A 21,083-nucleotide genomic window follows, 5' to 3' on the forward strand; every position below is an offset into this window, starting at 1 on the left:
ATTGTCCTGGCCCAGAAGAAGGGCTGAGGCCAGAGCATGGCGAGAGAGAGGAGAGCAGCAGGACACAGGCTGGGGAGGTGGGCAGGGGTCCCAGATCAGGCAGAGACTTGAGGGTGCTAACAAGAATAGTGGCTTTATGGTGCCACTGAAGGCTTTTGAGGAAGGTAGCTCTGTCTGGCAGCTAAGGGCATAAGGATTGGAGGGGGCTAGTGGGGGAGGGGAGACAGGGCTGTGGCACCTTCCCTCTTGTCTCCTCATTGAAACTGTGACATTCAGGAATCTTCGATGAAGTGACCTCATGCCTGCTGAAGGTGCCAGGGAAGAGAGATGATGACAACAAGATGGCTCTGGTAGGCTTCCTGTCCAAGCCCCAGTGGACTTCCCTGGGGTACCCCTCCCCCCTCCTCCTCCTCCACTCTGCAGCCCCAGTGGTTCCTGTTTCTCTGCCCGGCTCTTCTTTTCTCCATGGGATTCATTACCATCTGGTATACACTGTGCTTTACTAGTTCACCTTGGTTTTTGTTAGCCTCTCACACTGCAATGTATCCTCCATAAATCAAGGATTTTTTTTAGAGAGAGGGGAACACACACGAGTGGGGTGGGAGGAGCAGACAGAAGGAGAGGGAGAAGCAGACCCCTCTGAGTAGGGAGCCTGAGGTGGCCTTGATCTCAGGACCCCGAGATCCTGACCCGAGCCAAAGGCAGACGCTTAACCAACTGAGCCACCCAGGAACCCCCTGAATCAGGTCTGTCTTACTCTCAACTCTATTCCCAGCATCTAGAATGGTGTCTGGAACATTATAGGTGCTCAACAAAGGTTTTTTAAGCAACTGAATCCATTGTGAGAGGGTCTCTAAAAGGGGAAGAAAGGTTAGGATTGACCCTTTTCAGGACACAGCCCCAGCCCAGGTTTTGGGTCAGGAGGCCAGAGAAAGCTAGCACCCACAGGACTTGGTGAAGGCCAGTGGGGGCAGACTGGACAGACTGGTGGATGTGAGTGTGAACACACCCATAGTCAGGGAGACTGGCGGGTGGATGGAGCCCAGCGGTGGGATCCACCCAGGCCAGGCCAAGCGGGAGGGAGGCACTGCCCTCAGGCTGCTTCAGAGGCAAACTCCAGTCCCTGGAGTGCCCCGGGGTGGGGCATGGGGACAGGGCGCCAGGACTAATATAAGAGGTCTGGCATTTTAGGAATATCCATCCTCATCCCATGGCTTTCCCTTGGTTGTCTATCTTGTTCTTGCCACACTGGCCTTTCTCGGTTTCTCACACATGGCATACTCATTCCTGCCCCAGGGCCTTTGCATTTGTCTTTTCTGCCAGTAAGTTTCTTCACAGCTACAAAATGGGCATAATAAAGTTGAAGTGGAGGCCTGTGTTAATGTACGCACAACACTGAGCACAGTGCCTGCAATAAATAGAGTTCATTACTAGAGGTAGTCAACACATTTTGTTGAGTCCCTACTATGTGCAAGGCATTGTTTCAGGTACTAGAGATATAACAGTGAAGTAACATTCTAGATTGGGGAAATAGGCAGAATTTCCTCTAGTTCTTTACATGGTTACCTCCCCCCCCCCTTTTTTAATGGTTACCTCTCTCTTGTCATTCAGGACTCAACCCAAACATTGGCTCTTCTGAGAGGTCTCCCATGACCATTCAATCTATTAGCTATCCCTCTATCATCACTTTGGCAGTTTAAGTTGTCAGTTGTAATTTAGCAAACCACCCCAAAACTTAGTGGTCTAAAAGTTCACTCTGCTGGGGGAATAAGGACTGAGGGGCCCCATTTCTCCTGATCCTGAAAATTTTGAAAAATTTTAATTTTTATTTATTTTTAACTGAAGCATGTACAATATTATAAGTGAGTACAGTATTATGTTCGTTTCAGGTGTACCACATAGTGATTCAGCATTTAAATAGAGGACCGAGAGATCACCAGGATCAATCTCGCTACCATCTGTCACCATACAAAGCTGTTAAAATATTATCAGCTGTATTCCTTATGCTGTACATTGCATCCCTGTGTCCTAATTGTTTTATAATGGGATGTTTGTACCTTTTAATCCCCCTCTCCTGTTTTGCCCAGCCCCACCCCACCTCCCGTTCTCTCTGGCAACCACGAGAACGTTTTCTGTATCTATGAATCTGTTTTGTATGTTCATTTGTTTTGTTTTTCCTGTCCCACATGCAAGTGAAGTCGTGTGGTATTTGTCTTTCTCTGTCTGACTGATTTCACTTAGCATTATATCCTCTAGGCCTATCCATGTGGTTGCAAGTGGCAAGGTCTCATTCTTTTTTATGGCCGAGTTACATTCCAGTGTGTGTGTGTGTGTGTGTACAGATCTCACACACCTTCTCTATCCACTCATCTATCGGTGGACACTCAGGTTCCTTCAGTATCTTGACTGGTGTGAATAATGCCACAGTCAACCATAGAACCCACATCTTTTAGAATGAGTGCTTTTGTTTTCTTCAGCTAAATGAACTTGCTGGATTGTGTGACAATTCTGAAACCCTCTGGGCTCAGTGAGGTGGCTCTTCTGCTCTCTGTGCTATAGCCTGAGGTTACCTGGGAGCAGGGGCTGGAATGTCACCTTTCACATGGCATCATCGTCCTATATCTAGCCTTGCTTCCTTGTGGCATGGTGGCTGGGTTCCAGAAGGAAAAGGCGGCCAGTTCCCTGAAGGGCTAGGCCAGGAATTGGCACGTCATCACTTCATGGCCTTCTGTTGATCTAAGCAAGCCCTAAGATGAGCCCTGATTCTAGGGCTTTCTGTCCTCTTGATTGCGATGGCCAAGAATGTGTGGCCTCTCGCACCCACCACACTGCCCATCGGGTTCACTTGCTTTTGCTTTCTTCCCTGGATGAAGTTAGTTTATCTATTTCATGAGTTTTGTTCTTCTGCCTTAAGATGATGAGCACACATAGATTAATTGGACATTAGTAAAGGTATTCCCTCTCTCAGCTGGTGAAACACCTTGACCTGACTAGGATGTGTCCTTAAGAGTGGGTACTAGAAAGCCCTTGAAAGGTATCACTCATGGTGGGATTTCGGCAGGAGGTGACAGCACCTCTTCTGTCCCCTCAGCTCCTGCCTCCTCTCCCCCAAGAGAGGGAGACCAGAGAGGGGGAGTGCTTTGCAGGGCCTGAAATCTGGTCCTCCTCCAAATGCTGCCCTTCAGGGATTATCCAACCCCTCCCCCACTGCCACCACAGCCTTCCTGAATCTGTACCCCACCTCAAGTGTCACCTTGGTTTCTCATTTCTCTGGAGCACATGCTGGGGGCTGGAGGCTGGGGACGAGCTGGCCCTGTATGGTGGGGATGTGCGGGCCAGCCCTGAGGGCGGGGTCCTTGTGACTCTCACCCTGTGGTTTTGCCCTCTGCTGCCTCCCAGGTGGAGAATGTCATCGCCCTCCAGAAACGCCAGGAAGGGGAAGGCGAGAAGAAGACCATGATGAAGAAGATGATGGTGTGGGAACCCTGGGTGGGCCTGTGGCATTGGGTGGGGAGGAGGTGGGAGTCTTGGTCTGCCCAACGGACGAGACAAGGCTTGAGGTGGGAGGAGGACAGAGATGGGTGCAGGACACTTGGATGTGAGCCGCGGTCCACCTCTAACTGCCCTCCACCCCGCTGAGGGAGCTCAACCCCTTTTCCTTCTGTGAGCCTGGCTCTTCTCATCTCCTCAGTACCTGTGGTAATAATGCCTGTGTGTGGGCTCTCTTCTTGGAAGGATGTAACCCAGTGGTTAGATCACTGTAGAGCACAAGTCCCTGTGAACAGTTGTGACTGTTTAACACATTCTTGTCCCAGACACTCCTCCTGGTGTGGAAACTTCCAAGAGTTTCCTTATTATTTGGCAAAATACATTCACTTCCCAGTTATCCACTGGAATGGTTTGGGCCGCTGAAGTCCCCAAAATTATATTTAGCTTTGTGTCCTTTAAAGAGAGCAAATCCTTGCCTTTGATAACTTCATTCAACCAACATTAATTGAGCCCCTATTGTATGTAGATGGGAGATCAAAAGTGAGAAGTAATTATTTGGACGTTTTTATTTTATTATTTCTTTATTTACTTGACAGAGAGATATCACAAGTAGGCATAGAGTCAGGCAGCAGGGGGTGGGGGGTGGGGGTAGGGAAGCAGGCTCCCCGCTGAGCAGAGAGACTGACTTGGGGCTCTATCCCAGGACCCTGAGATCATGACCTGAGCTGAAGGCAGAGGCCCAACTCACTCAGCCACCCAGGCACCCTTTTATTTATTTTTAAGATTTGATTTTATTTGAGAGAGAGAGAGCATGAGTGGGGCGGGGGGGGGGCAGGGTGGGGTGGGTGGATGGAGCAGCAGGCAGAGGCAGAGGGAGAAGTAGGCTCCCCCTTGAGCAAGGAGCCCAATGTTGGGGCTCAATCCCAGGACCCTGGGATCAGGGCCTGAGCCAAAGGCAGAGGTCAAACCCAATGAGCCGCCCAGGTGCCCTTTATTTTGTTTTTAAAGATTTTATTTATTTATTTGAGAGAGAGTGCACGCACCAGCTGAGGGAGGGGCAGAGAGAGAGGCAAGCAGACTCAGCACCAAGCAGAGAGCCCCACAGGGGACTTGATCCCAGCACCCTGAGATCATGACCTGAGCTGAAGGCAGCCGCTTAACTGATTAAGCCATTCCCAGGCGCCCTTAGGACAATTTTAAAGGAATTCAAGTGGACCCTCTTCCAGAGCCATTCATGGTGGCTTTTTTTGCTTTGGGCCAGCCCATGGCTTAAATATACCTCCTTACCACGGGGCTGCTGAAGCAGTTCTTGCTGGGCCCTGTGTGTGGGGTGTGGCTGGTTAAGGTGTGGTGTGTATTTGGTGGCCTTGAACTGAGCCCAGGACCCGGTTTGAGCCATGAGCCAGCTCTCCCCAGAGGAGGCCCTGCATGGTGTGGAGGTGGGGAGTTCTGTCCAGGCTGAGGGGCTGGCACAGCCCCGCGCCCTGTGCGGAACAGCGGCCTCGGTCCTGGTGGTCTGCAGTGGACTTGCTCCCTCATTGACCCCTCTGTGGTCCCCTGTCCAGAGGCAGATCCAGGAGGAGCCACTGGATTCCCTCTCAAGCACTGTCCGCTGGCAGGCCATGGAGACCCTGACCCAGCTGAGGTGTCCACAGCCCCCTCCCAGACCTCCAGCCCTCTCCCTTTTTCCCTGGGCTCCACCTCTCTCCCCTGGGGCCTGTCCTCAGTGCCCCACCCACTCCTGGGCCTTTTCCTCTCCTCAGGCCCCATCCTGCACACCCACTTCCCTCCTCCCGACCTCATCTTGCTCAGGCCATGCCCCAGCCTCCAGCTAGGTGCCCTCCTCCCTGCCCCTCATCCTTAGCTTCCTGCTTCCGGCCACAGGGCCCCTCCCTCACTGCCTCCCCATCCCCCTTGCTTTCAGTCACTCCCAGCCTATCCTGGGCTGGCAAGAAAGAGCAGAGCTGGTGAGCACGTGCGTGAAGAGTGTGTTCTCCCTCCCCTCCGTGCAGGCTATGCAGGAGAAAGACGAGGCCAAGGCTGAGGCCATACAGGTGAGTCCTCAGGGCTGTCCAGGTCCTTAGACAAAGGTGCATTTCTGACCTCCTAGCGGGGAGAGAAAGAGCATTGCAGAAGGTAGATGTGAATCTTCACACCCCTACTCAAGCTGCATGACCTTGCCTCTCCTGGCCTGAGCAGGCTCTTGATAAATATTCGGTGAATGAGTGAATCTTCAGAATAAGGAATTGCTCGTCTGGGATGCTCTGTCCACTTGTGGGTTCTGCCCTAAGAGAGGGATGTGAGCCTGTGTTGGTGCTGCCAGAGGAGGTGGCTGGGAGTGGGAGGAGGAGGGCTGAGGACTGGCTGAGCTGGGGTGATGCCTAGCTGGGATGAGGGTAGAACGTCAAGGGGCTCCTGTGAGTGTCTTCCAGCCTGGGAAGGGTGGTCCCAGAAGTGGGTAGAGGTGACCCTTAGTGTAGGATGTAGGGTCCAGGGGAGAGGTTTAGGGAGAGGAGTTTCAGCCCAGAGGGAGGCACATTCATTCATCCTTTCATTCAGCAAATATAAACAGTGCCCACTCCAAACTACCAGGGGCTGGGGGATATAGTAGAGGGAGGGGGGCGGGGAGAGGGACACTGTCAAAGAACCATACAAATAAATGCACGTTTATTCATGGTAAATGTTGCAAGCAAACTTAGGATGGGTATCCTGGCCTAGGTGGGGGTCAAGGGTCATGGTGCTGCAGCTGAGAGGTTACAGAAGAGCTGGTTAGCTGGGGTGGAGGGGTGGGCAGAAGGAAGGGCATGCCAGGCAGAGGGAACAGCCTGTGCAGTGGCCTGAAGACTGTGAGAACAGGGTGACTGCAAAGGCAATGTGGCTGGAGCCAGAGGTTGAGGCAGGAGGGCTGGGAAGCGAGTCTAGAGAGCAGTAGGAGTCAGACCACACTGGCAGCATGAGGACTCTGGGTCCTGGGAGGTAGGTGGTGCACCGAGACAAGGTGGGGGAATCCTTGCTGCCTGGCAAGAGAGCAGGAAGCCCTCTTGCAGTACCAGGCCTAGACACCAGAGGTCAGTGCTGCACAGTAATGGGTCCGTGGATGGGCGGGAAGGAGGTGGTAGCAGGACAAGCAGGGCCTGGCTTGGTGGTTGTGGTGTAACCCTGGTGTGCACAGACTGGGGAAGCCTGGGCGAGGACACCCTGGGAGACAAACAGACATGATGAGCTGGCAGAAGGAAAGGATGCAGGGGGCAGAGGAGGGTCTTCCCAGAGTGGCCCAAACCCACTCTGTAGCCTTGTGTATGAGTAACGCCTGCACCTTCCTAAGACAATTCTGGGACTGGGGTGTGGCTGAGGGAAGGGGAACCGGGGCAGGGGAGACATGACTCCCGGCAGGGGCAACTTAGAAAGGCTACTTCGGTCTAGGAGTATCAAGTAAAAACACCCGGAACAATAGTAAAAGGCCGACCCTCCTGTTTTTCTGGCCCACCCAGCCTCTCCTTTGTTCCTCACCACTGGAAACCGCGTCAGCTTGGATAAGTGCATGCTCATTTGCAAAATGAGAAAAACACTTTGAGGGCACATGGATACGGTTGTGTGAATCTCCACACTGACCTGGCCCATGATAGATTCTCAGTCAATGCTGGGGCTCCTCTTCCTCCTCCTTTAAGGCATGAGTGCAGGGATAATAATCACCAATTTGTTATTTTTTAAAATTTTATTTATTTATTTGAGAGAGAGAGAGAGAGAAGGAGCCTGGGAGGGGCAAAGGAAGGGAGAGAATCCCAAGCAGACTCCATGCGGAGGAGCACAGAACCTGATAACAGGTCAACAGGTTTTGACTCAGGCCACTGACTCTGCCACCCAGGCACCCCACTGATTTGTTGATAAGGAAACTGTAACCCATGGCGGGAGTAGTAATTTGTCCAGTACTACACCTCAAGTTAGTGTCTGAGATGGGGCCAGAAAACAGCTCTCATGGGACTGGATGCCCCTCCTCCCCTGACCCATAGCAGGGGTTGCAGGCTGGGTTTGCTCCAGGAGCCTCCTAGTGACTTGGTCCTCCTTCTGTCCACAGACACTTTACCGTCAGACCCTGGAAGCTCTGCAGACACTGCTCAATGCCCTCTTTGTGGAGGATCCCACTCCTGCCGGGCTGAAGAGCATCTTGGAGGTGTGGGGGCAGGGAGCAGTACAAGGGCAGAGGGGAAAGGAGAACGGGCTCCAGAGCCTGGGGAGGCTATGCCCAGGAGTGGTTGGACTTCTGGATGTCACCTTGTGCCTGTGTTCTGCTCCCCGGTCCCTCTTAACAGGCCCTATTCCAAACTCCTGCCCCTTCACTCTCTCCCTCAAGAGCTTCCTGCTCTTGCTCTAGCCGCCTGCTTAGCGTTCCTTTTCTCTTCTCATCCCTCCCTCTCTTCTATCCTCATGACTCTCCACCTACCATCTCTCTCCCTATTGTCCCTCCTCCTACCTCTGGTTTTCCAGTCCTAGCCTCAACTTCTGGACCCCATGCCTCCCTATGCTCCTGGAGGAGGATGGGGGCTATGGACAGTTGCATTTATGCCCTCCTAGAAGCTTCCTGCTGACTGCTGACTGGTGAAGGCTAACCTCCCCACCCAGGCAGCAGAAGGCTGGTATCCAGCCTGCATCTCTGAGTCTTGTCCTTGTCCTCACAGCCCCTGGGGCCCTGGATGAACTCTGGGAAGGCCCATGAGCGAGCACGGGCTGTGAACAGCAATGTCTCTGTGTTGAACCACACGCTTCTGACCCTGCCTTTCTTTGTGAGTGGCCTCTGGGAGGGGAGGACACTCTTAGGAAGAAACTTCTTGGCTCTAAGGGATCTGGTGCCTCTATCCCAGGGTTCCCAGGTGGCCCTTGTCATCTTCAGAGGGCTCTCCTATCAGGGCCAGACCATCCGGCTCTGTTCACTAATCACTGTATAGTGCTATTGAACCTATAAGACTCAGTCCTTGAAGTTATGATGCAAACAGATGTCCTCGGGGTTCCCGGCACTGGGACTTCTGCTGGGGAGACTCATCCTTCGCATCGGGGATCCTGATGAGGAGATCGGCCGGGAGGCCCTGGACGGCATCATCATCCTCTATACCATCCTGGAGCTCCAAAAACGTAAGCCCTTGGCAGCACGTCTGCAGCAAGCTTCTGAGCAGATACTCAGCCTGGGAATGGACTGGAGCCCTGACAGCAAGGGCACAGGTAGAAGATGGAGGAACCCAGCATGGGGTCCGATGGGCTGGCGCGATGCCTCAGTCCACACAGACCCAGAGGACAGGGGCTACAAACAAATCTGTTTTGATTTAAGCCATCTGTCCATCGGATCCCCTCCTCTTCCTCTCAAGTATAATCTGTGACTTTCATGTCACATTTCTACGATGTGCCAAGAGCAGGGAAGGCTATGTCTTCATCTCCACTCCATTCCCATGGTCTAGCCCCGGGCCTGGGCACATGGTGGGTGTTCAGTGAATGTTTACTGAGTGAACAAACAAAGACCAGTTCCCACGTTAGGGTCTGGAGTGGATGCAGCCTGTAGACCTCGCATTAGGGAGCTGGGGGCGTGAAACGGGCTGACCTAGGTACCAGGCTGGCACTGTGCCTAGAGGTGTGCAGCGGCTAACTGCCTCCATCCTTTCTGCATGGTCCCAACCCCGCCCACGGGCCTTTGGCATGTTATTTAAACTCTGGCTCCAGAGGCCGAGTGACCTGGCCATCTGAAATCGCAGTTAACTGGCTATCCTGTATTTTGTCTGGGGACCCCCAGACATACACTGTCAGACTTTCAAGGGTGAAGTGCTTTGTCTGGACCCCCTGAGTGTAGGGAGCAGCAAAGCTAGGCTTTGAACTTGGGTGTCTCTGTTTCCAGGTCTCATGCTTCTTTTTCTTTTTTTTTTTTTTAAAGATTTTATTTATTTATTTGACAGAGAGAGATCACAAGTAGGCAGAGGGGCAGGCAGAGAGAGAAAGAGGAGGAAGCTGGCTCCCTGCCAAGCTGAGAGCCCGATGCGGGGCTCAATCCCAGGACCCTGAGATCATGACCTGAGCCGAAGGCAGAGTCTTAACCCACTGAGCCACCCAGGCGCCCATCATGCTTCTTTTCTTTACAAATAACTCACACACTTGGTCCATAGGGTCCTTCTGCCTCGATGGCCCTTCCTTATGTCTATGGCTTGCACACGCTGGGGCATCCAGGTGGGACCTGGGCCAGGCTGCAGAAAGGCCTGAGGAAATGAGCCTGAAATGTGTTTCCTTCCACAGGAAATAGGAAGCCGCCTTGTGCCAGGTCTAGTCTAGGCACTGAAAACAGCGATGAAGTTAAATAATCCTTCCTGTTCAGGGGCCCTTTTCGTTGTTAGGAGACAATAAACAAACAAGTGATACGTATAGTGAAGTCAGATAACGAGCACTAAAGAAAACACATCAGAAAAGGGGGTTTGGGAAGGCCGGGGTAGGAGGACCACAATTTAAAGAGGGTTCACCACACACCCACCAGACCAGCAGAAATCCACATGACAGCTCACTGGTGGGATGGCGGGGGTGCGGGGGGAGTGGGGGGAATGGGCTGGAGCGCTCGTGCACTGCTGGGGGTGGGGGGTGCATAGTCGGCCCGACTGAAAGACCATTTGGCAGCTTCCCCTGAGGCTGAACCCGTGCGTACCCTGGCACCCAGCAAACACACTTCTCCCTCCATACCAACAAATGTGTCCCTCCATTCACTGAAAGGCATGGGCTAGGCCTACCAGAATGTTCCAAGCAGCACCAATAGCTGGATGTGACCCCAGTGTCCATCAGAAGCAGAAGAGAGACCTAGACCGTAGTGTATTCACACCATGGGAAACGATGCAACATCATGACCAATGAGCTCACGCTACTTGGGACCGCTACTTGGGACCCCCATGACGCTGAGGGAAAGCCGGCACAAAGGTCCAACAGCAAGAAATCTAACCTGTGGCTTAAGGAGTCAGAACAGTGGGGTCAGAGGAGGTGGGGTGAGGGGGCAGAGGACTGGAAGGAGCACCAAGAGGGGGCCTCTGGGGTGCTGCTGATGACGTAGTGTTTCTCAACGCAAGAGCTGGTTACCTGGACCTGGGTGCTGGTTCCAGAAAAACATACCTCGCTGCTTATCTCTGATTTGTATACTTCCTACATTTGCGTTTAGCAGAAAGTTTAAGAAAAAAGAACAGGATGGTTGGGCCTCACTGAGGCTTTCTTCTTGCAGGATCCAGAGATAAGGAAGAGACCAATAAGGAGGAGCTCTATGAGAGCAACAAGCGATTCCTGGGGCCCTACAACCCTGTCAGCCCATGCCAGAATATTCTGCGTGTGATCGCGGTGACCACCCACTGCCCACCAGCTCTGGGCCTTCCTGGAAATGGGGGAGGGGCAGTGCCAGCCACCCCCCCCCAGTGTCTCCTCCCCATGTTTCCATCTCTCCAGGCTCAAGTCCCTTTAAGGAAGCCTTCCCCAACCACACGGGCCCACCCTGAGTACCCCCTCCTCCTCGGTTCAGAGCTGTGCCGGAGGGATGCTAGCTCATTCTGGGGGCAGGGGCCATGTCTCCCCTCTCTTTTAGCTCCTCCCCAAAGGGTTGGCCACCCGTCCGTGGGGTCTGTATCTCTGTGCCTCTGTTTCAGGAGTTTGGAGACTTCCTGGGACCCCAGCAGGTTAAGGACCTGTTGCTAGCAGCCCTAGAAGGCTTGAAAGGCAGCTCAGAGGCCCGGGGGAAGGACTCTGGGGAGATGATGCAGCTAGCCTCGGAGGTCACGCTCAGCTCGGTGCTGGAATGGTACCGCCACAGGGTGCTGGAGGTGGTAAGGCTCCCTGTGGGAAGTGGCTGAGGTGGGAGTCCCCACAGGGCTGCTCATCCCTTGGGACCCACCGTCTGGCAGGGGCAGGGTGGGGAGTGTGGGAACCCCTAAGCCCTGGAGCAGGGTAGGGGTGGTAGTGGCTGAGTTCTAGGTGCTTCCTACTTGTGGTTAAGAAAGAACTCACTTAATGATCTGGGGGCAGTGGGGAAGGCAGACACAGCTGGCTGTCTCCCAGGGAAGGAGCAGGTGCACTGCCCCCCCCAATCCCCATCTCTCTCCTGTTGCCCTCTTCTCTCTCCCCTCCCCCCTGCCCCTCTATCCTGTCACCCCCACTTCTTTCCTCCTCCCCTATCCCTACTCTCCCCACACCTGCCTTGGCTTCTCCAACTGGCCTCCTGGCTGCTCACGGCTGCTCTGGCTGTGCCCCAGATCCCAGAAATCATGCAAGGCATCTACGCACAGCTGAACTACATCCAGGAACCACGGGCCCGCGAGGTGGCCCTGCTCCCCGTCTCCCTCCTGGCCAGCTCCTTCATGACCGAGGTGGTTGTGGCCCTGCTCACGTGCCCCCTGCCACTGGACAGGTACCCACGGAGGGGCTCCCGCCATCACACCTCCGAGGGTTGGAGCAGCCCTCACCCTGGGCTGGGAACCTGTCCTCCCACCCAGAGCAGGCCCTGGCCCTCCTAGCTGACCCCTTTTCCGTATGATCTGAGATGCTTATGACAGCCATTAAGCACTTCTGAAGCCCTGCCGGGTATCCATGTGGAGCATTAATCCCTTCTGTCCTTAGTACAACAACCCCACTCTGCAGATGGGGAGACTGAGGTGAAGTTCCTTGTCCTTGGCACCCAGGGAGCAAGCAACAGGATGAGAACCTAAACTCAGATTTGATCAGCTCTGAGCCCAGATCTCTAAGGAGGCCCTAGAAAGGAGGTCTGAGTGTTGGCCCTGACTCTGCCTCTGGCTACTGTGTGGTCTTGGGTGGTTCACTTGTCCTCTCTGGGCTTCATTTCCCCCCAGAGACAAAAGAGGGAAATATTCCCTGCATGATTCCCACTCCAGATGGCTGGTTGTGACAAGCAACATAGCAAGCTGAGCTGAGGGCCTGCCCAGGGCTGGACTCTACAGGACCAAGCTTCCTGCTCTCAGCCTTCAGGATCTTGTGGTCTGACGGGCAGAGGGGACTGTGGCCAGAGAGACCAGACTGACTGCTCCAGCCTCCCAGCCCAGGAAACACTCCCACACCTTTGAATGAATAGAACAGGGCAGCCAGAGCGTGGCCCACACCTTAAGATAGTTATACGGGAGCTCACGCAGAATTGCACCAAGGTGTGTGATGAGCTCGTGTCATTTATAGAGGCCAGGGAGACTGGCTGGGAAGGTGAGAGCTAGGGTGTCAGGTCCCCGTGCTCCCACCTGGAAGAATTTCACCCTTTCTGCCCACACTAGCCTCCAGAGGGTTTCTTGGAATCACCAACCCTTCAGACTCAAGACTGGCAGGGCCACACCTGTCATCAGAGTCGCTCAGGATGGAGGACAGCAGTGGCAGGGGCTCCTGCTCCCAGAAGTCCTTGTGGCAGCCCAGTGGGCCAGCCAGACAGAGCCGGTACTAGATGGAAGGAGGCTGGGCTCTCAGGTGCCACGCTAGCGTGGCCTCCTTCCATCTAGTGTCCCGGATGCCTCACGTGCCTCACCCTATTCTTCCCTCTGGGCTTGAGAGCTGGACTCTTGGGCCTCCCAGCGAGAGGTGTAGGACTGCCCTGGCTGAAATGGCTCCTGAGAATTGCTCTTGCTCCTCCCCCCCCCCAAATTTTATTTATTTGACAGAGATCACAAGTAGGCAGAGAGGCAGGCAGAGAGGGGGAGGGGAAGCAGGCTCCCGGCTGAGCAGAGCGCCCTAAGTGGGGCTCCATCCCAGGACCCTGAGATTATGCATGACCTGAGCTGAAGGCAGAGGCTTTAACCCACTGATCGACACAGGTGCCCCTAGAATTGCTCTTTTACGAAAGATCTAGAGATTTTGCTTTTGGGGTCCCCATGGGGACAAGCGCAGTCCCAAGAGTCACTGCTCCCTGGGAGGCTCCATGCAACAGCGTCCTCTTCGGTTCTTATAGTTCATTTATAGTCCCTCCCAGCCCAGATGCAATTTACCAACTGGGTCATTTTCACCATAAGCAATGTTGCCTAGCAACATAGTTGACATACTATCTTTATCAGGTTTCCAGGGGAACAGAGCTGGAAAGTTAATGGAAGGTTCAAATGCTCATGCAGAGGGTTCCGTTAACCCTTTTGTGCACCACTGGCCTGCCCATGCTTTTGGCTTCCCACAATTGATAGGAATGCCCACAGTCTGGTGCTGGCAGGTCCAGAGGCTTTCCTCTGCCTGGAGTACTGCCTTGCACTCCTTGATATTATGTGACAAATGCAAGGTCCAGGCCCTAAGGGGCCTCCTGGCATAGAGGAATGACTGACTACTGGCTTTGAAGGCGCCAAACCTGGTCATTTCCTGACGCTGCAGCTCATTATCTGTAATATCTCAGACTAATGATGTCACCTCTCTGAGCCTCAACTCCACATCTGTAAAATGGGAATAACAACCCAACTTGAGTGTCCTTTGAGAATTCAGTGGAATTGAGGATCTTGAATACCTTGTTCATATCTATACGCCCAGGGATTTGCCTAGTGCCTGGGGTACAGAAGATGCTCCATGTTTGCCAAATAAATTGAGTATAAAGCACTTGGTACAATACATGGAAATAGGGTTTTGAAGAATTGTGAGCCCTCTGCCTCTTAGTGTTTTCTGAATCATTCCTCACTGGGACACCCATGGATACCATTTTGATGGTATCTTCCTTTCTCCATCCCCAAACCACTGGGAGGCAGGGTGGGCCCAGTGCCCTGGTCCTCACTAAGCATCTCCACCCACCAACCCCCCAGCAATGGTGCAGAGATGTGGAGGCAGCTGATACTGCGCAAGCCCAGCTGTGACGTCCGAGACCTCCTGGACCTGCTCCTGACCAGCCTGAAGGAGAAGCCCTTCACCAAGAACGGCCGGACCTCCATCGTGCCCCTTGCGGTGAGCCCCTGCCTGGCCTACCTCACGACTACCCCATCCTGCGCTCCCTGCTCCTGCCCTCCTGCCCAGCTCAGCACACCCTGCTCTGCCAGGAGCTAGTTGTATGGCTCAGGTGGGTCTGTCTCCAGCCTGCTATTTGTGACCCCCTGGACAGCATCTTGCTGCTACTTACAGGGAGGGCAGTAGGCAGGGATGGGGGACTTGCAGACCCGGGTCTAAGAGCTGGCTTGGATTCCCATACTAATCTATGACCTGAGCAAGTCACTTCTCCACTTGAGGCTCAGCCCCTGTGTCTGTAAATGGGATACTGATGAGGGAGCCTGCCTCACGTGGTGGTGAAGATAAAATGAGGTAACTCTTTCTTTCATTTAGTGATGCAACATGTTTACATGCTTGCTGCGGGGCTCTGAGCTCATACCTGAGAACACAGAGGAAAGGTGGCTCTGACTGCAGGGAGGTGACTGGGCAGAGAGACAGATTTCTCTCTGCCTCTGTCACTGTCACCCTGGCCCTAGCCCTCTGGACAGCACCCCTGTTCATCTTGCTGCTTCCACTTCAGCCCCTCCAATCTGTACTGCAGCCAAAAAATCTTTGAGAATACACCTCTGCTCTTCTCAATCCCATCAGTGGCTTCCCTTTGTCCTTGAGAATAACACGGTATTTCTACTGATGTTGCAAGGCCCCACACCCCTCTTGGGCCTTACCACACTCCATGGTCCCTCTTACTTGCATGCATCCAGCCTTGTTCTTTGTCAGAAATGCTTACACACCATGCTATCTCTGTCACAGGGCCTTTGCACATGCTGTTCCCTCTCCTGAACTGTTCTCTGCTAACCTAACTTCTACTCATCCCTCAGCTCTCAATTCCAGCATCACCTCCTCAGGGAAGCCCTCCCGTACCTCCCTGACCTGATCACATTTGTGCATATTACACTTTGCTTCACATGCTTTATCTTGGAGGGGTTTACCGTGTTGTGTTTAATTTGACACTAATGTGTGGGGTCCTTTAAGTAATCTGTGAGATGCATGAATTCAGTGCCTGAGCCTCTTTTGCTGACCATAATATCCCCAATGTCTGATGTATACCTGGCGCAAACTCAAAAAAAGTTCCGTTGGACTGATTTATTTATTCATTATTCATAATTGAGCACCTACTATATACCAGGCACACTTATGAGTTCTGGGGATTCAGCAGAGAGCAAGATATTCTGGTGGAGGGAAGCAAATAAAGACATGGCTGGTGGAGACATGGGTGGTAACCCCTTTACGGAGGGGGACACTGTGGCTCAGTCACATCCCAGGACTTAGCTAAGGTCATAGAGCTTGGTGAGGCCAGCAGTCAAGCCCAGATCTCCTACCTCTGAATCCTGTGCTTCACCACTGGGGGTCTCTGCCTCTCTCCCCCATCGCTGAGGTCTACGAATAAGGCATGAGCCTCCATTCCTTCCCCGATTTGGTCCTTCATCCTCTCCTTCCTCAAGGAATGTGTCTTGCTGTATTCGTGAGTCACTCATCTGTGCATTTTGCTGAAGCATAGTTTGAGCACAGATACAGCCTGGACAGATTTTTATCTCGTCGTATTGATAAACAGTGACCAAGATTGAGCCAAGAGCAGAGCCCTATGGCCCATCACTAGAGACTTTTCTCTAAAGCACAACCATGTTCTTTGGATACAATCATTATCTTTGGTCTACTGAAAAACGTAAAGGCTTTGAGTCCAAGAGGCTTATCTTAGCTCTGCCACTGCCTCACTATATAATCTCGGTCAGTCACTTCCCCCTGCTCTAGCCTTGGTATATTGATCTGTAAAATGGGCGGTAATAAGTCCCACCCTGTCTAGCTTCCCTTTTCAGAAGAGTGAAATACTGTGTGTGAAAGAGCTTCCTAGGGGTGCCTGGGTGGCTCAGTGGGTTAAGCCTCTGCCTTCAGCTTGGGTCATGATCTCAGAGTCCTGGGATCAAGTCCCGCATCAGGCTCTCTGCTCAGCAGAGAGCCACTTCCCCCTCTCTCTCTGCCTGCCTCTCTGCCTACTTGTGATCTCTGTCTGTCAAATAAATAAATAAATAAAATTAAAAAAAAAAAAGAAAGAAAGAAAGAAAGAAAAGGTTTCCTAGGCTGTAAAGCACAAATTTTTAAGTGCCACTCCTGGTTCTCATCCAGCCCGCATTTTGTCTCTTATCTCCCTGGGAACATGCCGTGGGCTCTGTCACTTGACAAATTCTCTTCCCTTGGGTCAGCTAGCATGAGAGCACAGATCTTGGTCAATTCTTTGTAAAGCACTCTCACCTCTCCCCTGATCACTCTCCACCACACCTGTGGGGCTGGTGGGAAGAGGACCGGTGAGCCCCCCACCCCTTGACAGGATGGATGGATCTGAAGCTCAGAGAGGGCCAGGGAACTGTGGGGCGGGAAGGAGCCATCCAGTCTGTGACCCCAGCACCACCACCCCTGCCCCTGCATTGTCTTCCTACCAGTGAGAGAGGCCTTGGTGGGTGGAGCAGGAGGCGGGCCCAGGCCAGGACCAGAGATGAATGGCAGGTGGAGAGGTTGGATGGTGAGCACCCGTCAGGTCCCAGGGAAAGTCGTGGACAAAACGCTAATAAAGCCAAGTTCCCAGGATTTTGGGGGGCTGGTGTGGGCAGTCGTGGATAGAAAAGGCAGGGTGTGACCTGTAGGGGTGGAGTGACAGAGTTGAGGACTGGGCCTCCCTGGCTCCCACTCAAGCTGGGATTTGTTTCTTCCGGTTTGTTGGGCAGCAGGGGAGGCAGTGAGGGCAGCCAGGTTTAATGGCCTGAAGTGAAGGGACAATGGGAGCGCCATCATGGTCTCTGTGCCCATGTATGAATGAGGAAGAGGGAGGGCATGTGCAGCTGGTGTCTGAAAGCCTGGGCTTCAGTGCCAGCTCTGTCCCAAGGGCCGGGCAACCACGGTAAGTGCTTTCACCCCTCTGAGGTGTCTTCCTCACCTGCACAACGGGATCAAGACTGCACCTCACCCACGATGAGAGAGGAGCCCTCCATCCAGTTCTTCTACAGTCGTGTCACCACCAAAGAGGCAGGCCGCTGTGCTGGTCTAGGGCTCACCCAGAGAGCCAGGAGTTGGAGTGTGTGTGGGGGCACGGTGGGTGGAGAGATCTGGGCTCTACCAATTGGAGTGAGAGAAGAGCAAAGATCCAGGTCCAAGCTGCTAGAGAAGCTGTCCGGACCCCTGCCAGGAGCCTCCAGCCAGCCTCCCCTTCGCCCCCAGGCAGCCAGCGGCCTGTGTGAGCTCCTGTCGGTCAACAGCTGCGTGGGTCGTGTGAGGCGTATCTATCCCCAGCTGCTCCTGGCCCTGCTCATTCAGGTCCATTACCACATCGGGCTCCACTTTCCCAGCCGCATGGCTTTCTGCAAGGATGCCAGGAAAGACACTCCGCCTTCCATCTTCATACCTGTGCGGTACGTATGTCTTGCTCTCCCTGGCTGGGGGAGGCCACTAGCAAGGGCCCTTCCTAAAACCTTGAGGGCAGTCAGTTGGTAGAATTAGCTTTGGGACTAAAAGAGAAAACAGAAGCCTATTTTTAGGAGTGCTGTGTTTCAGACCTGCCCAGTGCTGGATGACAGCAAAAAATAAGCCTTCCCCCAAGGAGCTCACAATTTCATGTTTCATCCTCCCTCCCTAGACATATCATTTGTATTAGATTTGTATCCAAGTTCCACCTTTTTATTTTATTTTATTTTATTTATTTATTTATTTATTTACGTGGACTCCATGCAGGCCTTGAACCCACGACCCTGAGATCATGACCTGAGTTGAGATCAAGAGCGGAATGCTTAGCTACTGAGTCACCCAGGCACCCCTCACCATCTTATTTTTCATTATTAACCCGTATAGGTAATACATACATGTGGGTAAAGATCTCAAAAGGCATTAAAAGTGAGTTTCCTTTCCTCTCCTTACCCAGTGAGCCTCCCCAGAAGAACCAGGTTCTTTCATACCCTTCCACAGGTGGTTGATGCAGAGATAAGCACACGTGTCTGTTTCTGTTTTTATACCAATAGTAACGTCCTTTACAGTTACAGTTTTGCTTTTAGCATATACTCTGTCCTAGAAGAACAGACATAGAGATCTGTGTCATTTTTTTTTTTTGAACAGCTGCATAATACCCTTTGAGCGGAATGTACTGTAATTTATTTAACCAGGATCCTCTTGGTTTAGGTACTTTGCACTTACAGACAAAGCTGCAATGAGCTCGTTTATATGTCTTTACGCACACATGTGATGGTACAATGTAGGACAAATTCCCGAAAGGAGACTGGGTGCATTGAAGGGCTTCTGCATTTTAATCGCGAGCTGGGATAGGGATAAGGGGCGGAGAACATTCTTGACCAGTGAGTGATGAAAGGGAAGGTAGAGTGCCCTCTCAAGCACTCAGTTGGCCACATGGCCTCTGCCAGGGGTTGCTGTGTCCAGGAGGGCATGAGAATGGCCGTCTCCCACACCTCGGCCAGCACAGTGGAACAGAAGATATTTATGTCTTCGCTGATCTGAAAGTTGAAAAAAAAAATGCTGTCATTTTCTATTACTACGCTTGAAGTGGAGGTTGAAGTGCCATATGTGTTTTCCTTTTATAAAGATTTTATTTATTTGAGAGGGAGAAAGTGAGTGCATGTGTGAACGGGGGAGGAGCAGAAGGGGAGGGAGAGGGAGAGAGCGGATCTCAAGCAGACTGTGCTGAGCACAGAGCCCCACGTGGAACTCCTGTCTCACAACCCTGAGGTCACGACCTGAGCCAAAACCAAGAGTCGGATGCTTAACCATCTGAGCCACCCAGTGCCCCTGTGTTTCCTTTTCTTTGAGCAAAATTTGCCCAATTTTATATAGGACTGTTGAGAATTTTTTTGTTGCTGTTAATTTGTAAGAGCTTTTTATATATTAAGGATGGTAACTCTTTGTCACATGTATTCCATTTAAGTGGTAACTATTTTATGGTCTTTGCCATACAGAGGGTTTAAGTTTGTATGCAGTCGAGTGTCTCAGTCTTTTCTTTGGCTTCTATTGTGTGGAATGCTTAGAGAGGCACACTTTGAGGGGCTGAGTGCAAGCCATTGTGAGGCTGGGCTTGAAGTCTGAACATCTCGGATTTGAGTGTGGTTCCATCATTTAGGCTTTGTCCCTTGGGTAAACCACTTTAACCTCTTGGCAGCCTGGTGTGCTTGCCCATGAAATGGGGTAAGTGATCCCTGCCCTGCAGGTGTGTTGTAAGGACCAAACAGGACCCTGCGTCCCAGTGGGACATCCCATGCCAGGGCCACAGCACCACCTCTGACTCCCTGGTGCTTGTGAGGGTGGCAGCCCTGACTCCAGAAGCTGGTGGGCTCCAGGGGAAACAAAACCAGGGGGAAGTAGAGAAGCACTGGAGGAGGAAGAGGAACACACAGTGGAAAGGTCTCAACCATCAAGTGATAAAGGCTGCAATCTCTCGACCTGGAGGACCTCCCTGAGCAAGGCCTGGGGAGGGGAGCTGGAGAGAACCCCAGTGTCCGCCTCCAAAAGGTCCAGCTGCTGTGCCCTGAGGCAGCCTCAGGCTTCAGTGCAGCTCCCTGTTGGGTCCTTGGCACCCCCATCCCACAGCAGAGACAGGGCAGTGCTGGCTCCACTTCACTGGGAAAAGTTGAGAACCTTCTGGGAAGGTGAAGCCTACAGAGTGGGCGTTTCGGGGAGCCAAAGGACCTGCACCACTACCCACAGCCTTCCTCCCTATGCTGTCACCTCTGCCTTTTTACAAAGCAGCACAGACCTCACCTGGGGCTCCAGAGGTGTATCTTTGGGAGTAGGGTGGGGAGGAAGGACGATGGGTAGGGTCATTTTTGTTAAAACTTGGAACCCAATCAAGGGCGTGGTGGAAGAGTAGAGTCACCTACCTAGGAATGATGTGGCACTGTGTCCAAAAGCTTTAGCCTAATTTCGAGTTCCTCAGCTGCACACACCGACACCGGGTAGATGTGGTCTGGGTAAGAGCTATGACAGTCTAAAGCCAGGTAGAGAGAAAGTGACCAGTGCTCCTGGAGATGGGGACACTGGGTGGTCAAGTCATGGAGCAGAACATTACACAGCTGGCTCACTCGGTCTTAGTTCAAGGTGCGGATGCTCGGCATGGAAGGTAGAACCTTCCTTCTAATGAAAACTTGCACATCTCCGCTTAGCTATTCAGCCAGTGTTCTGGGGGGAAGGGAATCGTTGGGGAGAGGGAGAGTTGGGGAGGGCAAGCCCTAGGCTTTCAGGGTGGGCAGCACCGGGAGCCTGCCTCCTTCTCCCTCCATGTGTGTGTGACTTTGCTGGTCCAGGACTGTAACTGACAGCATGTGTCTCTAAGAATCAGCAGGAAGCTTGCATGGTTCTGAAAGCCCGGGTCTTCATAGAAGCTTGACTTTTCCCATTGGATCAGTAGTTATTACAAAACCCAAAACATCAAAACTAAAAGTGAATTCCCAAACATTACGCAATTTCCAGAATGCTTTGCTGCTTTGTCTTGAATCATGAGGACCACCCACTCTCAGTATCTCCTGACGTATGTCCACATGTGATAAACTCTTTAAACATGAGGGCTGACGTTTCTAGAAAACTTTGTCTAAACGTAAACTTCATTCCACACACTGTCCATTTCCATTTTATTAAAGGTTTACCTATAGGTACACATACACATCTGTGGACAC

General features: G+C 52.5%; 1 protein-coding gene across 9 annotated transcripts in view; it reads left to right on the forward strand.

Moving 5' to 3' along the window:
- MROH7 (maestro heat like repeat family member 7) overlaps positions 1-21,083 on the forward strand; it is a 50,414-nt gene that overhangs the window by 14,927 nt on the left and 14,404 nt on the right. For 5 of the 9 annotated variants that reach the window (XM_004751597.3, XM_004751596.3, XM_004751595.3 and 2 more), the window contains exons 4-15: positions 277-350; positions 3,400-3,489; positions 5,055-5,134; positions 5,414-5,543; positions 7,565-7,660; positions 8,166-8,270; positions 8,481-8,616; positions 10,721-10,833; positions 11,136-11,312; positions 11,739-11,893; positions 14,250-14,388; positions 17,635-17,825. In XM_004751597.3, the coding sequence (XP_004751654.1) occupies positions 277-350; positions 3,400-3,489; positions 5,055-5,134; positions 5,414-5,543; positions 7,565-7,660; positions 8,166-8,270; positions 8,481-8,616; positions 10,721-10,833; positions 11,136-11,312; positions 11,739-11,893; positions 14,250-14,388; positions 17,635-17,825 (1,486 nt within the window). Of the gene's footprint in view, positions 1-276; positions 351-3,399; positions 3,490-5,054; positions 5,135-5,413; positions 5,544-7,564; positions 7,661-8,165; positions 8,271-8,480; positions 8,617-10,720; positions 10,834-11,135; positions 11,313-11,738; positions 11,894-14,249; positions 14,389-17,634; positions 17,826-21,083 lie in introns of those variants that run through there. The other 4 variants (XM_004751598.3, XM_004751600.3, XM_004751599.3 and 1 more) reach the window with 4 other exon arrangements.

Source organism: Mustela putorius, unplaced genomic scaffold, assembly GCF_011764305.1.
Source record: "Mustela putorius furo isolate JIRA1106 unplaced genomic scaffold, ASM1176430v1.1 tig00003853_pilon_pilon_pilon, whole genome shotgun sequence".
NCBI classification, from domain to species: Eukaryota; Metazoa; Chordata; class Mammalia; order Carnivora; family Mustelidae; genus Mustela; species Mustela putorius.